The 14,602-nt window shown below is 37.8% G+C and overlaps 1 protein-coding gene across 1 annotated transcript in view; it reads right to left on the bottom strand.

Annotated features, from left to right (window-relative positions):
* LEMD3 (LEM domain containing 3) overlaps positions 1-14,602 on the bottom strand; it is a 116,945-nt gene that overhangs the window by 35,578 nt on the left and 66,765 nt on the right. Inside the window, exons 3-4 of the mRNA XM_006859524.1 lie at positions 10,543-10,609; positions 6,757-6,824 (exon numbers count right to left, since the gene is read on the bottom strand). Coding sequence (XP_006859586.1) covers positions 6,757-6,824; positions 10,543-10,609 — 135 coding nt within the window. The remainder of the gene's footprint in view (positions 1-6,756; positions 6,825-10,542; positions 10,610-14,602) is intronic.

The following is a 14,602-nucleotide window of genomic DNA, read 5'->3' as shown; positions in this document are numbered from 1 at the left end:
CGCTATGAGTCAGAACTGACTCCACAGCACATAACAACAACAACAACAACATTAAATACTTACAGGGTATTCAGATATCTTAGATAGGTCTTACACAAACGTTCTGTACAGTGGATTTCTACAGTGTTATCAAGTGAAATCTGCAGACAATAAAAGTTGGATTTTTCTAGTGTAAGCTAACGAAATAAGACTGTATTAATAATAATCTTGTACTTGTGTGGCGTCACAGGATAAGCACTCAATCTCAAGGTCAGTTTGAACTACAAGGTCAGTGGTTTAAATGCACCAGCCACTACTCCTCAAAAACCCTCTACAGAGTTGCTATGAGTCAGAACAGACTTGACAGCACACGACAACTACAATAACAACAACAATCTTATAATATACCTACATGGGGGACTCCTAGTGTGGCACTGTAGGACAATCACTGGAATGTAAACCACAAAGTCATACACTGTTGTTGTTAAGTGTTGTTACATGTTAAGAGTCAGTTCCTACCCATAGTGACCCTGTATAGGAGCAGCCAGTGAACTTGAACCACTGAAGTTGCAGTTCAAACTGACTTTGCAGCCCAGCACATTAACCCACAGCGCCACATCAGGACTCTAAACAACATACATGGATAGCATTTATCTGATCGTTAGAGTCTAAACTGCTTTATTATTCACTTTTGTAGCTATCTGGAATGCTGTTGTAATACAGTGGTAGGTAAACTTTTTCTGTAAAGAATCATGGGTATATACATGGTTGGTTTAAGTCACATGAACTTCCTTTTTTTCTTTTGCCAATTTTAAAGCAACCCTTAGCTTTATAAGTACAGCTCCCAGATTATTATATAAGAACAGGCCACATCTTAGATAAAGCATTTCAGTACATAAAATCAACATTTTTTAGTAAAAAATTAGAAGTAAACCAAGTTTCCAATTTTTTCAAGCAAGTCTAATGAGTACTATTTACACAGATAATAGTTCAATCAATATAGTGCTAACAGCTTCACACAAACCTCTCTAAATTCTAAACATGTTTTTCCATAGTTTTAACAATTCTGTGTTAACACATTATATGCACACATAGTCTCCCCCAAACGTACCTTATTTTCAAAATCATTGGCATAAACTGTGTATTTTAAAATCCATGTCAGTGCTATGTACTTACAAAGCACAAAAATAACACTGTTTCATATAAAAGACTTAGGAGACAAAAGTTTGCTACAAGGGAGAAGTCAAACAAGTATTAAAAACCTACTGTGGATTATCCAGAATAGGAATACTTTACATGATCACAGCACTTATGTAGCTTTCTGGTTAATGAATATTCTACTTAACTGTGAGACACTGTATGTTATATGAGGTCAAGTCAAAAGTGTTGCTACTAGGGCTTCAGTTCATACGTGTACAGTTTTATTCCAAACAAAATGTGTTTAAAGTTCTCTCAGGAATACACTTGTGTTAGTCTCAGTAGAGTGCTTTCAAAAAACATACTAAAAAAAAAGTGCTGCGTGAATATCAGCTATCTCAAAGAGCTGATCTTTCTACCGGTCTTTTAAGCAAGATTTAAGCTAATAAAGAAGATTTTATGAAATGGATTGTAATCGGAAATGAGTCTTGGATTTACCAATACAATCCAGAGAGCAAGGTCTAATCCAAACAGTGGCTTCTGAAGGGATCTAACTGGACCAGCACAATTAAAGCAGGACAGGTCAGCTCAGAAGCCTAGGGTAACCTTTTTGGGTTTTCAAGTGGAACTGCAAGGTCAGCAGTTCAAACTCACCAGCTATTCCTTGGAAACCCTACACAGAGTCGCTATGGGTCAGAATCAACTCGACGGCATTTAACAACAACAATCAATAGATTTTCTTGAAGGACGCAAGACAATCATGGGATTTATTAGTAAGAAATTTTAAGAAAAATTAAAACTGCATTGGTAAGAAAAAGGCCAGGAAAGTTGCATCGAGGAACTTTTTTACACCATGACAACGCAATGGTTCACTGTGAGGTGGTAGTTAAGGGCTGGCCTATTAGAACTTTTGTTAGGAACCTCACCCATCCACCCAACAGTCTTAGTCTGGCCTTTGTCAAGACACCTTTTTATTTTCCAAACTCCAAGAACATTGAAAAAGAACAAGGATTAAGTCCCTCAGTCATTTTGAAGTGGCGTAAATGACAGGGTGCACGCTTTTCCAGGGAAAGGTTACAGATGGAAATGCCACCTTCAGAAGTGTACAGACCTAGATAAAAGACATGCTGACAAACAATAGCTACACTTTTTTTTTTTTTTAAATAAAGGTTTCTATGACTCCTGGTGTAGTGCTTACAGACAAGCCTAGACTGCGAACCACAAGGATGCCATTCTTAAAAACCCTGTACAGGGTCGCTATGCATTGGAACCGACTCTACGGCACGTAACCACCAGTGGTGTGGCGCTGTAGGATAACCAATGGACTGCACAAAGTCAGTTTGAACTGCAAGGCTGGTGGTTCAAACATACCAGTCGCTCCTTAGAAACCTTGTACAGGGATTGCTATGAATTGGCACCAACTTGGAGGCACTTAACAACGATTTTGTAGCAATAGTTTTTGACTTACCCTTGGACATCAAATGTCACCTTTTAGACAGTTACAATATATACATAAATATATTAATAATATATACAATATCTATATAATATATAAAACAAATGCAATCCCAAGTGTGATCTAATGATTCTGTGGGAATCTGACAATCTTTCACCTCTAGGAATAAAGAAAAGAACACGGTCTTTAGAATCAGATACTGACTCATATCACAGACTAGCTATAGTGGAGACAAGAGAAAATATGACATCTATACAGCTGCATCCATTTTGAATTCCTCAGATCCTACCTCTTTCATTGTCAGTCCTTTGTCCACTCAATAGCTTGAACTAAGGGCTATGACCCAGTCCTTCCATCAGCAGGTAGGCAAAACATGATAGTGAGAAGAGCAGGCAATCATTTAGAGCTATTCTCAGTTTTGGATTTCACATAGTAGCTTAGCTAAATGATCCACTGAGCGTTTAGCTTTTTATAAAGTGGATATGATACCACTAACCTTGCTGAATTATTATAAATGTAAAGGTAACATAAAGTACTTACATAAATTGTATTTATCATGGCATTTCCAGCTCACACCACTTTCAGAACACTAATTTTTCTACACAGATACAATTTTTTAAATTTCAAGTTAGGTCATAACAGTTTAGCCAGTCCCCCAAATTGGCACATTTATAGCTACCTTCTTTCCTGCTATTTTCTTCACATTATCTTAACTATAGTCATTGTGTTAAGGGCTAAACAGATTTTGAAAGTGACTTAGGAACTTATCCACCATTCATTATATCATTGTATTGGAAAGTATAACTAACTACATTTCTACCATTTAACTAGAGGAATCATGTTTCCATAAAAATATGCATTTTCTAAGTATTCCACTAGAGGGACCTCTTAACATTTCACAAATGAAACCACGTCCTAAATCTTACAAAAGGTGAATAAAAATACCAAGGGAAAAATGGGGAACTTTGAGTGTATAATTATTAAATTATTTAAATTTCCTTTGAAGGAGAAAGTAGAAAAAATAAAAATGAGAGTTGAATGTAAAGGCTCAAATTCTAAAAAACAAATTCTATCATATATTTGCTAAGTACTGTGCTTAAATTAAGATAAGGGAGTTCTGGTGGCACAGTGAGATAAGCATTGGGTAGCTAACCACTTAGGATATTGGCTGAAAGCAGAAAATACCAGAAAGATGTTTGCTGTTGTATTTAGGTGGCATCAAGTCAGTTCCAACTCATACCGACCTGATGCAAAACAAAAAGAAATGTTGCCTTGTCCTGCGCCTTCCTCACAATTGTTGTTACCATGTGAGGCCACTGCTGACAATATTTTGGTGCTATTCATAATGTTTTCTACTTCCAGCACTATATCCAACAAGTATCCATTGCTAGTCATTAAGTTTTGGTAGCGTAATGGTTACGAATTGGGCTGCAAACCGCAAGGTCAGCAGTTTGAAACTACCAGCTGTTCCGCGGGAGAAAGATGAGGCGTTCTGCTCCCGTAAAGATTTACAGCCTCAGAACCCCTGTTCAGGGTCGCTATGGGTCGGGACTGACTCAATGGCACTTAACAACAACAACAACACATTCAGAAGCAGTTTACCTCTCCTTCTAAATCTTAGTCTGGAAGCTCTGCTGAAACCTGTCAACCATGGATGACCCTGCTGGTATTTAAAATATTGGTGGCATAGCTTTAGACATCACAACACGCAAGCCACCACAGTAATATAAACTGGCAGACGTGAAAGATAATCACTTTTGCTTTATTTTCTATGCAAAGGCATTCAACTGTGTGAACCATAACAAACTAGAGATAACATTGCAAAGAATGGGTATCCCAGAACACTTAATTGTGTTCATGAGGAACCTGTACATAGACGAACAGGCATACAGGCAAAACAAAGGATACTGAATGGTTTAAAATTAGGAAAGGTGTGCATCAGGGTTGTATGCTTTCACCATACTTATTCAATCTGCATGCTGAGCAAATAATCTGAAAAACTGGATTGTATGAAGAAGAATATGACATTAGGATTGGAGGAAGACTCATTAACAACCTGTGATACATAAATGACATAACTTTGTTCACTGAAAGCAAAGAGAACTTGAAATACTTATCATGGAGATCCAAGTCTACAAGCCTTCAAAATGGACTGCATCTCAATGTGAAGAGAAAAAAAATCCCCACAACTGGACCAAAAATAACTTCATGATAAGTGGCGAACACAAGAAGTTATCAAAGATTTCAATTTGCTTAGATTCATAATCAATGCTCATGGAAGCAGCAGTCAAGAAATCAAGGCGTACTGCAATAGGGAAATCTGCTGCATAAGACTTCTTTAAAAGTGTTCAAAAGCAAAGATATCACTTTGAGGACTAAGCTGCACCTGACCTAAACCATGATATTTTCAATCACCTCATATGCATGGGAAAGTAAGTCAAGGAATAAGGAAGACCTTAGAAGAACTAATGCATCTGAATTATGGTATTGGCAAAGAAGAATGAAAGTACCATGAACAGCCAGAAGAACAAAGAAATCTCTGTTGAAAGAGGTATAGCTAGAATGCTCCTTAGAAGCAAGGTTGGCAAGGGTTCATTCATCTCTAGTACTTTGGACATATTAAAAAGTCCAGTCCCTGGATAAGAACATCATGCTTGGAAATATGGAGGATCAGTGAAAAAGAGGAAGACCCTTGACAAGATCAATTGTCACCAGCGGCAGCAACGAAGGGCTCAAACAGAGCAATTGTGAGAATGGTGCAGAATGGGCAGTGTTTCATCCTGTTGCATGTAGAGTAACTAGTAAAACCACACAGGGTTGCTATGAGTCAAAACAAACTCAAAGGCACTGAACAAGTACAACAGGTCAAAATATAAAATGTTAACCTTAAGATCAAAACCTGTAACCAGTCATTAGAGCTCTCTTGCACAGTGGTACTGATTTTGTTGACTAGTAAAGAAGGTTAAGTAAAATTTGAGGGGAAAGGCTCCACAGAAATAGACCTAGTGATTTGATAGTTTAGAAAACTCTACCGGGCAGTTCTGTGCTATCACACGGGGTCACTATGTTTGAAATCAACAGGATGGCACCTAAAATCAGGCACTGAACTAGGTGCTTCATATACTCATTTGGTGATGGTGGTGTGCCGTGCAGTTGGTTCTGACTCATAGTGACCCTACACAGGGTTTCCGAGGCTGTAAATCTTTATGGGAGCAGATAGTCTCATCTTTCTCCTGCGGAATAACTGGTAGTTTCAAACTGCTGGCCTTAAAGTTAGCAGCCCAACTCGTAACCACTATGCTACCAAAGTTCCCTATACTCACTTGAGTCTCCCAAAACACTAAAATATATTAAAAACATTCCTCTTTCAGATGGAGAAATGGGTTCAGAAAGCAAGGAACTTTACCAAGTTACACAGCATCCATGTAGCAGTGCTAGAATCTGGATCCAGACCTAATCTTCATACTACTTTGTCTTAGAGCATCTTTTGGGTATCTACATATAATTCATGAATTAAGTTAAAACTCAATCCACAGTTCTTTTTTGAAAAGCATATCATAACACACTGTCAGCAAAACCTTGATGAAAGGCTTAGGACATATAATAAATTAAAACTAAGGAGGTTAAGTTTGTATGACAACATGTATGACACTGAACCTATTAGCTTCATTTCCATTTGCAAGTACTCAGATCTTTACGGAATTATCATAATTACTGAGTGACATCATACTCTCTCGTAAGGTTTTCAAAATCCACTTTCCTCCTTCCCCCTTTTAAAATCAGAATAGCACTTGTCCACTTTTAATCTTCAGTACCTTTCCTGCCAAATTTCCCATAGACTACCTCCAGTAGTTAAGCAAATTCATCGGCATATTCTTAGTAGCCTGAGATAAAATTACTGAACATGACAAAAGTTAGATAACTTACTTGCTTTCTTACATTCTACTCAATCTACCTCACCTGGTCCTTTTACCAATGTGCTTGTCTTTCCATATTAATATATATTGTCTCATAGAGAATGTTCTAAAACAAAAAAATAATTGAGCAATTCTGTTTTCTCTACAAAGTAGGACAAACCTTTAAAAAATACAATTAATTAAATGCATAATACTTTTGAGATAAGTAGTAATGTTTTAAATAAACTGTAACCAAATAAGTATTAAAATTCTAATTTTACTGCTTACTTTCAAATAGGTAGCTGCCTCTTGAACAGAAAGTGTTCTCTGACTAGAACTGCCACATTCATGATCTCCTGGAAAGATTAACATATTATTAGTTTTGAATCAGTAATATGTGAAACAATTAAACAAATATGACTAATTCAAAATATATTACAAATTACACTATAGGTCATATTATAATCAGTAAAAAAAAAATCAAAGCAACAATACAAGGGTAAGTCAAAAAGAATGTACTACTAGGTTCCAGTTCATACATACATGGGCTTATTGCCAGTATAACATGTTTATACATATCTGTGCAACCACCGGATGACTGCAGACAAGTTCTCTCAGTAATACACTTCTTAGTCTCATTTGCTGTTGTTGTTGTTGTTAGTGCCGTTGAGTCAGTTCCAACCCATAGCAACCCTGTATAATAGGATTTCCAAGGAGTGGCTGGTAAGCTTAAACCACTGACTTGCAGTTCAAACTGACTTTACAATCCAACGCATTAACCCACAGCGTCACATCAGGACTCCTTAAGGTAATGGTCCAATCCACACTTTCAAGAGGTTCTGCTGGGCCAATTCAATTCAAGCTGGACAGCCCAGCTCATTTCAAGGCAGACAGATTAGCTCAGAAGATTACGGCAACTGGTTTTAGGGATTCCTAAGGGGTAATATGTGGCGCTGTGGGTTAATGCGCCAGACTGCAAAAGCTGTTTGAACTGCAAGGTCGGTGGTTCAAGCTCACCAGCTGCTTCTAGGAAACCCTATACAGGGTCACTATAGGTCGGAACTGATTCGACTGCACTTCACAACAACAATAAGGGGTAATATTGATAGATTTTCTCCAAGGACACAAGACAATCACTGGGACTTACAAACAACTTGTAAGAAAACTAAAACCTGCATTGGCTAAAAAAATAAGGTCAGTAAAGTTGTGCCAAGGAACGTTTCTCGATCACAATGATGTATCTACCCATTTTTTAAAAAGTAGCAAGGGCTGTACTATGAGAATTTTGTTCAGAAACCTTATCCTATCCACCTTATAGCACTGATATTGCTCCTTCAGATTCCTTTTTGTTCCCAAAATTCAAAGAATATTGACAAGAAACACAATTTGAATCCCTCAAGGATGCTGAAACTGCTATTTGACTTGGTGTACACACTGAAGAGTTCAGAATTCTTTGAGGAAAGGGCTATTATTGTTATTGTTGTCCTGAATTGCCATCAAGTTGGTCCCGACTCATAACAACCCTACATAAGGTTTCCAAGAGTGGCTGGTGGTTTTGAACTGCTGACCTTGCTGTTACTAGTCTAGTGCCTTCAGTATAGACATAGATGGAGAATGTTGAGAAAAAGTAGCTTCACATTTTTATTTATTTTTTTTAAGTCTCTATGATTTTGTAGGAGTCCTGATGGGGTGCTATAGAATAAACACTGGACCACAAGGTCGGTGGTTCAAACCCACCAGCTGCTACTCAGAAGCCCTATATGGGGTCGCTGTGAGTTGGAACTGACTAGACAGCATTTAATAACAACAATGGTTTTGTAGGATAGGAACTGTACTAATAACCGCAAAGTTGGAAGTTCAAATCTACTAGTGGCTCTTAAAAACCCTTTACAGGGTCACTGAGTCAAACAGCACATAACAACAATAACAATTTTGTAGCCAGACTTTTTTACTTACCCCGTATTATTTATATTTTTAATTTAAAGATTCCAGTAAATGATATAAACTATTTTATAAAAGCCACACTCCTTTAAGTGCATTCCAGTCTATATATCTCAAGGAGCTCTGATAGCATAGTGGTTACGAATCGGACTGCTAACCTCAAGGTTGGCAGTTCAACACTACCAGCTGTCCTGTGGGAGAAAGATGAGGCTTTCTGCTCTGGTAAAGATTTGCAGCCTCAGAAACCCTGTGCAGGGTCACTATGAGTTGGAACCGACTCCCTGGTACTCAACAACAACAAAAACAACTTCCTCTTAAATTCTCAACTAGATTGTAAACCAAGGTAGGAACTATGCCACGTTGATGTGAATGCACACTGGAGGCCCTCCATAGGTATTAGATGTAATTTCTAAAGGAATCAAATTCAACTAATTCATTGTGCTAATATACACATCTATTTCAAAAGCTAGTTAATTACAGGGTTCAAATAAACTTGATTACTGAACATCTTCAGAGTGCAACTAGGTTATCAGATTCTAATGGTGGTAGTTATAAAAAAGGGCTAAAGTACCTAAATAGATGAACAAGTACTTAAACTTTAAAATGCATCCTCACAGATTCAGATCAGATTCCATACATCTAAAGCAGAGATCAGAAATTACAGTCCATGGACGAAATGTACCTCCCAATGATTTTTATAAATGAGGTTTTACGCGAACATTGTCTCGCTCCTTCATTAGTATAGTATCATTAGTTGCTTACATGCTGAAATGGCAGAGTTGAATAGTTGTGACAGTGTCACCTGCAAAGCCTAAAACAATTATTATTGGTCATTCACAGAAAAGTTTGCACAGCCCTTAGAAGAGGGAACCTATGTATCTAAAATGTATCTAAAGGAACCTCAGATTTATGCTCATCTAGTGGGCCATGGGGGGTGCTTGTGTGGTGCTGTGAGTTAATGCGCCAGACTGCAAAGCCGTTTGAACTGCAAGGGCAGCGGTTCAAGCTCACCAGCTGCTCCTCAGAAACCCTGTATAGGGTCGCTATGGATCGGAATCGACTCGATGGCACTTCACAACAACAACAAGTGTGCCATGGGCTACATTTAACAAAACAATGCTACATAAACAGCCACAGAAGCATGTAGTAGCAACATCAGAATTTCTAGCTGGAGACAAGAGAGCTTCAAAAAGCTCATGGAAAAATGAAGCAAAAAAGAATAAATCTTTCCACAAAGTTTCTGAAGCTCCCTCTTTAAATGCATTTTTGGTGCAACAGTATACCAAATAAACGTCATTAGCTTGCAGCATATGAATACGACTGTTCAGGCAATACAAGAATGCTTTTAATGATATATACAGAATTATAATTATATCTAAGAAACTGATTAGAATTAGGGAACTCTTGTCAAGAAAGTAAGAGATTGTTGTGAACAGGAAGCTGTCAGGATCCTGAATGCCCTCACTGCCTCCACTCAACCAAAGAAGTTCCACTTTTACGTACTGTACTTTTACCAATAATGTGGTTTCTGCAAAGGGATCTGCTGTGCACAAAAATGTGGAAAACTACTTTCTTCATTACTTGTAACTGATTATAAGGAGAGAATACAAAGCCTTTTCTTTCAAGGCATAATGAATTTAAAATGACTAAGAAAAGTTAGAATAAATTTGCATTTACTGCAACCTATATGTATTACACTGGATACCAATTCACCTATAATAAATTACTCTAGTTGAAGAAACATTCCTATCTGAGAGCTCTTAAAGAGTTATTAAGAAAAGAATACAGGGAAAATTCAATGAAACAGAAAAACCAAATGCTAAGAATATTGATTTTATCCTACCACCAAGATAATCTGTACTCACATTTTATCCAGGACTTTAGTTAATTCATTGCCTCCCCAATTCAATTAATTTGTATGCTTTCAGAAATTTTTGTTACTATTAATGCAAGAAATTTTCTTACTGACTTTAAAAGAACCATTTATACAGGAAATAAAAACTTCTAAAGAGAAATACTACACAAAATATATCACACCAACCTTAGGAAAACAACTACTACTGTATAGCATGCTACATATGCAAATTAACTTTCAAATGAGTTTTAGAGACTATAGAATGTTAAAGCAATTACCTGCAAGCTGTGCCAATCGATCATGAAGTTTGTATAATGTGCTCATCATAAGATTTTTTTCATTTTCCTAAAATTAAGAAAAGTTATTATAAAACATTTAAGAACTATCCAAGCTAATATAAAATATCAAGAAAAAGTATATGTCAAATAACTCATTAAAAAAACTTTAAGCATTTAGAAGTTAAATAATTCAAAAGACAAAATCATATTTAAGTAGTGTGTTTAAAGAAACTTTAATCTAGGAAGCTAAGTTATCACTCTAAAAATTGTACTTTCTTGAGCATGGATGAAAATTTAACATTAGTGTTAAAAAAGGTCTCACACACGATGAAGTCCTCATTTCCCCACAACCATAACAATGTTCCTGATCTCCACTCTATGCGGTACATCCTTGTGTATATGGTAGTTCTTAAAGACTGTTTTTCTTTAGTGTTGCTGCTCATGGTTGTTGGTTTTTAAAAATCTGACTCAAACCACATAAAAATAAGTGAATGAGTACTGACATGTTGACTGACCCTCGAACTCTCCTAGGCTTTCAAAGAGGCCTTGCACAAACTTAATAAGCATTAAAGTGAAAACAGTATTTATAGAATATCAACTAGTTTTTTTAAGTGCTGAGGAGCCGGTTCCGACTCATAGTGACCTTGAGTAGGGTTTCTGAGGAGTGACTGGTAGGTCTGAACCGCTAACTTAGCAGTTAGCAGTCCAGTGCTTATCCTACAGTGCCATATCAGGACTCCCATTGGGGGGAGAATTTTCCTTAATATTATTTTAATATATTTAATATATATTATTTTAATATAATTAATATTCCTTAATATATGATAATAATATTATCATCAACACCAAATTCAACTGCTACAGAAGAACTCATTCAGGAGTTAAAACAGGAAAGAATTTAGTCCCTTTTACTCACCAAAAAGTAATATTACGAAGGTTATTTCTCAATTTGTATTTAATTAAATTACCTGCTAAAGATTCCAAAAGTGAGACCCAGTGAACAAGAAGGTTCCTGCTCTCAAAGGCAGATACTTATCAAATATTATATTGTAGGTCCAAACAAAATAATATTCTATAATGCAAATATAGAAAAAGTCAGGAGACAACTCAATTATGGACGAAAGTATATTTTAGTTAAGCTTCATAGAAAGAATAGAACTGAAAAGAGGCGAAAAGATGGCAGACTAAGCAGTAAAGCTATATAGACCCTCTACAACAAAGAAAAGTTAAACCAAATGAAACAGATGCAGATATAATCCTGGAATCCTGAGCTTAAGTTTTATGAAAGGTATGAGAAGTAGATGGAATGCTTACAAGGAAAGGAAGCTTTAACAGACGTAGCAAAACAAAAGGTGACACATGTTGATATGTGCAGGTTGATCAGACATGGCTTGGCCAGCTTAAACTTTAGCGAACAGCTTCAGAGACACAAAAGTATTGGCATTGCAGAAACATGCCAAAGGCTTGTGGGAAATACAGGTGCAACTTTTTCTTGTTCGCCATACTGCCCAGGTGACAAAAGGTATGGCTGGCTCCCACCCACGTACACCCCGTGATGTTCCTGGCTCTCTTGGTGTCCAGAGCCACACAGATCAGCACTATAGCTATGAGCCCCCAACACAGTGAATAGGGAGCAAGCTGCACAAAGCCTGGTGCCTGCATTCTGGTGAGACCTGCTCCAAACCTACAGAGCTGGCCTTAGTCAGCCCTAAACTGGCCCTCACTAGAAGCAACTGAATAGATGCGGGAGAATGTATGTGTGTGTTGGAGGAAGACACTTGATCTGTGACAGCTGGTCAGAGGCAGTGCTTCCAACTTAAATTATGGAGGGCTGCTGTGAACGCAAGAGGGTATTAGGTCTTTTAGAGGCATATCGCTTAGTGACAGAGAAACGCTTCTTGTACCTCACATTACCGTGGTGACCAGAGATGTGGTCTACCCCCAGCCATGCACATTCAATGAGACTTGATCTCTGAGCAGTTGGAGCCACATCAAATGGAGTGGGGGAGCTAACAGCATCAAATCCAGCACTGGGAATCAGGTGTGGCCTGCTCCAGGCCTGCAGAGCTGGTTCTGGCTAACCCTGGACTAGAAGGTCCTCTTGTCTTCAGTTGCCCTCTGGGACAGAAATATCCTAATTCCCCCAGCTGCTTTGGGGTCTGCACTTACTATTTGTGGATTGGATGCCCAGAACAGACGTTACTTAGCCCTATAGGAACTCTATCTAGGGTTGGAACACCACTATCTCATCCCTTGCCCAGCCACCACATGAGGCAAAAGACTCCAGAATATTCTCCTCACTGGGTCTAGATTCTGCCATGCATTTTTCGTTTGTTTTTGTTTGTTTATTCTTTCTGCCATGTCTTCTTCTCTTTACCCTCCCCTTGCTTTTTCGATCTTTGCTTTCAGTTTTCCTGCTCTTTTCTGATACTGCTTCTTTCTTTTTTTCTTAACTACTCTCTGATCGCTTTTCCTTTCACTTATTATTCTCCCTAATTGTCTTTAGTTCTTTCTTAGTTCTAGTGTCTTATTTTTCTTTTCTGTATTTTTTTTTTACCATCCTTTTATCACAGTCACTAGGAGACACCTAGTGAGTACCGAAGAATATACCAAAATATATCAATTTAATATAAATAGAACACAAACAATGTCTCAGAAACAGCACTTTCTGTCCACACATACAAACAAGAAGGAAAGGCTCAAAAATATAATCCAAAACGGAGAGCTAGAACACGTTTTTAATGAAAAAAAAGTATTGGAATTTTCTGAAAAAGAATTTAAGAGGATACTTGTTGTTAGGTACCATCGAGTTGGTACCGACTCATAGCAACCTAATGCACAGCAGAACGAAACACTGCCCGATCCTGGGCCAACCTCACTACTGTTGCCACGCTTGAGACAATCGATCTACCTAATGCACAGCAGAACAAAACACTGCCCGATCCTGGGCCAACCTCACTACTGTTGCCACGCTTGAGACAATCGATCTCGTTGGAGGTCTTCCTCTTTTTCTCTGACCCTCCTCGTTACCAAACATGATATCTTTCTCCACTGACTGGTCCCTCTTGACAATATGTGCAAAGTATGAGACACCAAGTTTGGCCATCTTGTCCTCCAAGGACCACTCTGGCTGCACTTCTTCCGGCGCAGATCTGTTGGTTCTTTTGGCAGCCCATGGCACTTTTAATATTCTCCTCCAAAACCATAACTCAAATGTATCAATTCTTCTAGGGTCTTCCTTATTCACTGTCCAGCTTTCGCATGCATATGAGATTATTGAAAATACCATGGCTTGGGTCAGGTACACCTTAGTCCTCAAGCTGACATCTTTTCTTAACACTTTAAAAGGTCTTGTGCAGCAGATTTGCCTAATGCAAAGTCGTTTGATTTCTTGACTCCTGCTTCCCTGAGTGTTGATAGTTGATCCAAAAAGAATGAAGTTCTTGACAACTTCAATCTTTTCTCCATTGATAAGAATGTTGTTTATTGGTCCAGTAGTTATTGATAAGTATGGATTAATTGCCACTAATATGTTCATTTTCTGCCATCATATTTGACAGTGCTTATCTGCTGTTTATAAGGTTTTCAGTGACTAAATATTTGGAAGTAATTCGTCACTCCTTCTTCCTAGTCTGTCTTCATCTGAAACCTGTCCACCATGGGTGACATTGATGGTATTTAAAATACCGGTGACATAACTTTCAGAATCACAGCAACTCACTGTTTATTGGTCCAGTGGTGAGGATTTTTGTTTTCTTTACATTGAGTTGTAATCCATATAGAAGGCTGTGCTCTTTGATCTTCAGCAGAAAATATTTTAAGTCCTCTTTACTTTCAGCAAGCAAAGTTGTATCATCTGCATATCTCTGGTTGTTTGTTAATGAGTCTTCCTCCAATCCTGACGCCACGTTTTCCTTCATAGAACCCAGCTTCTCGTATTATTTGCTCAGCATACATATTGAACAAGTATGGTGAAAGAACACAACCCTGTCGCACACCTTTCCCAATTTTAAAACATTCAGTGTTCCCATGCTCTGTTAAACAACTGCCTCTTGGTCCA

Source organism: Chrysochloris asiatica, unplaced genomic scaffold, assembly GCF_000296735.1.
Source record: "Chrysochloris asiatica unplaced genomic scaffold, ChrAsi1.0 scaffold00033, whole genome shotgun sequence".
Taxonomy (NCBI): domain Eukaryota; kingdom Metazoa; phylum Chordata; class Mammalia; order Afrosoricida; family Chrysochloridae; genus Chrysochloris; species Chrysochloris asiatica.
This window is presented reverse-complemented; position numbering and strand designations above follow the sequence as displayed.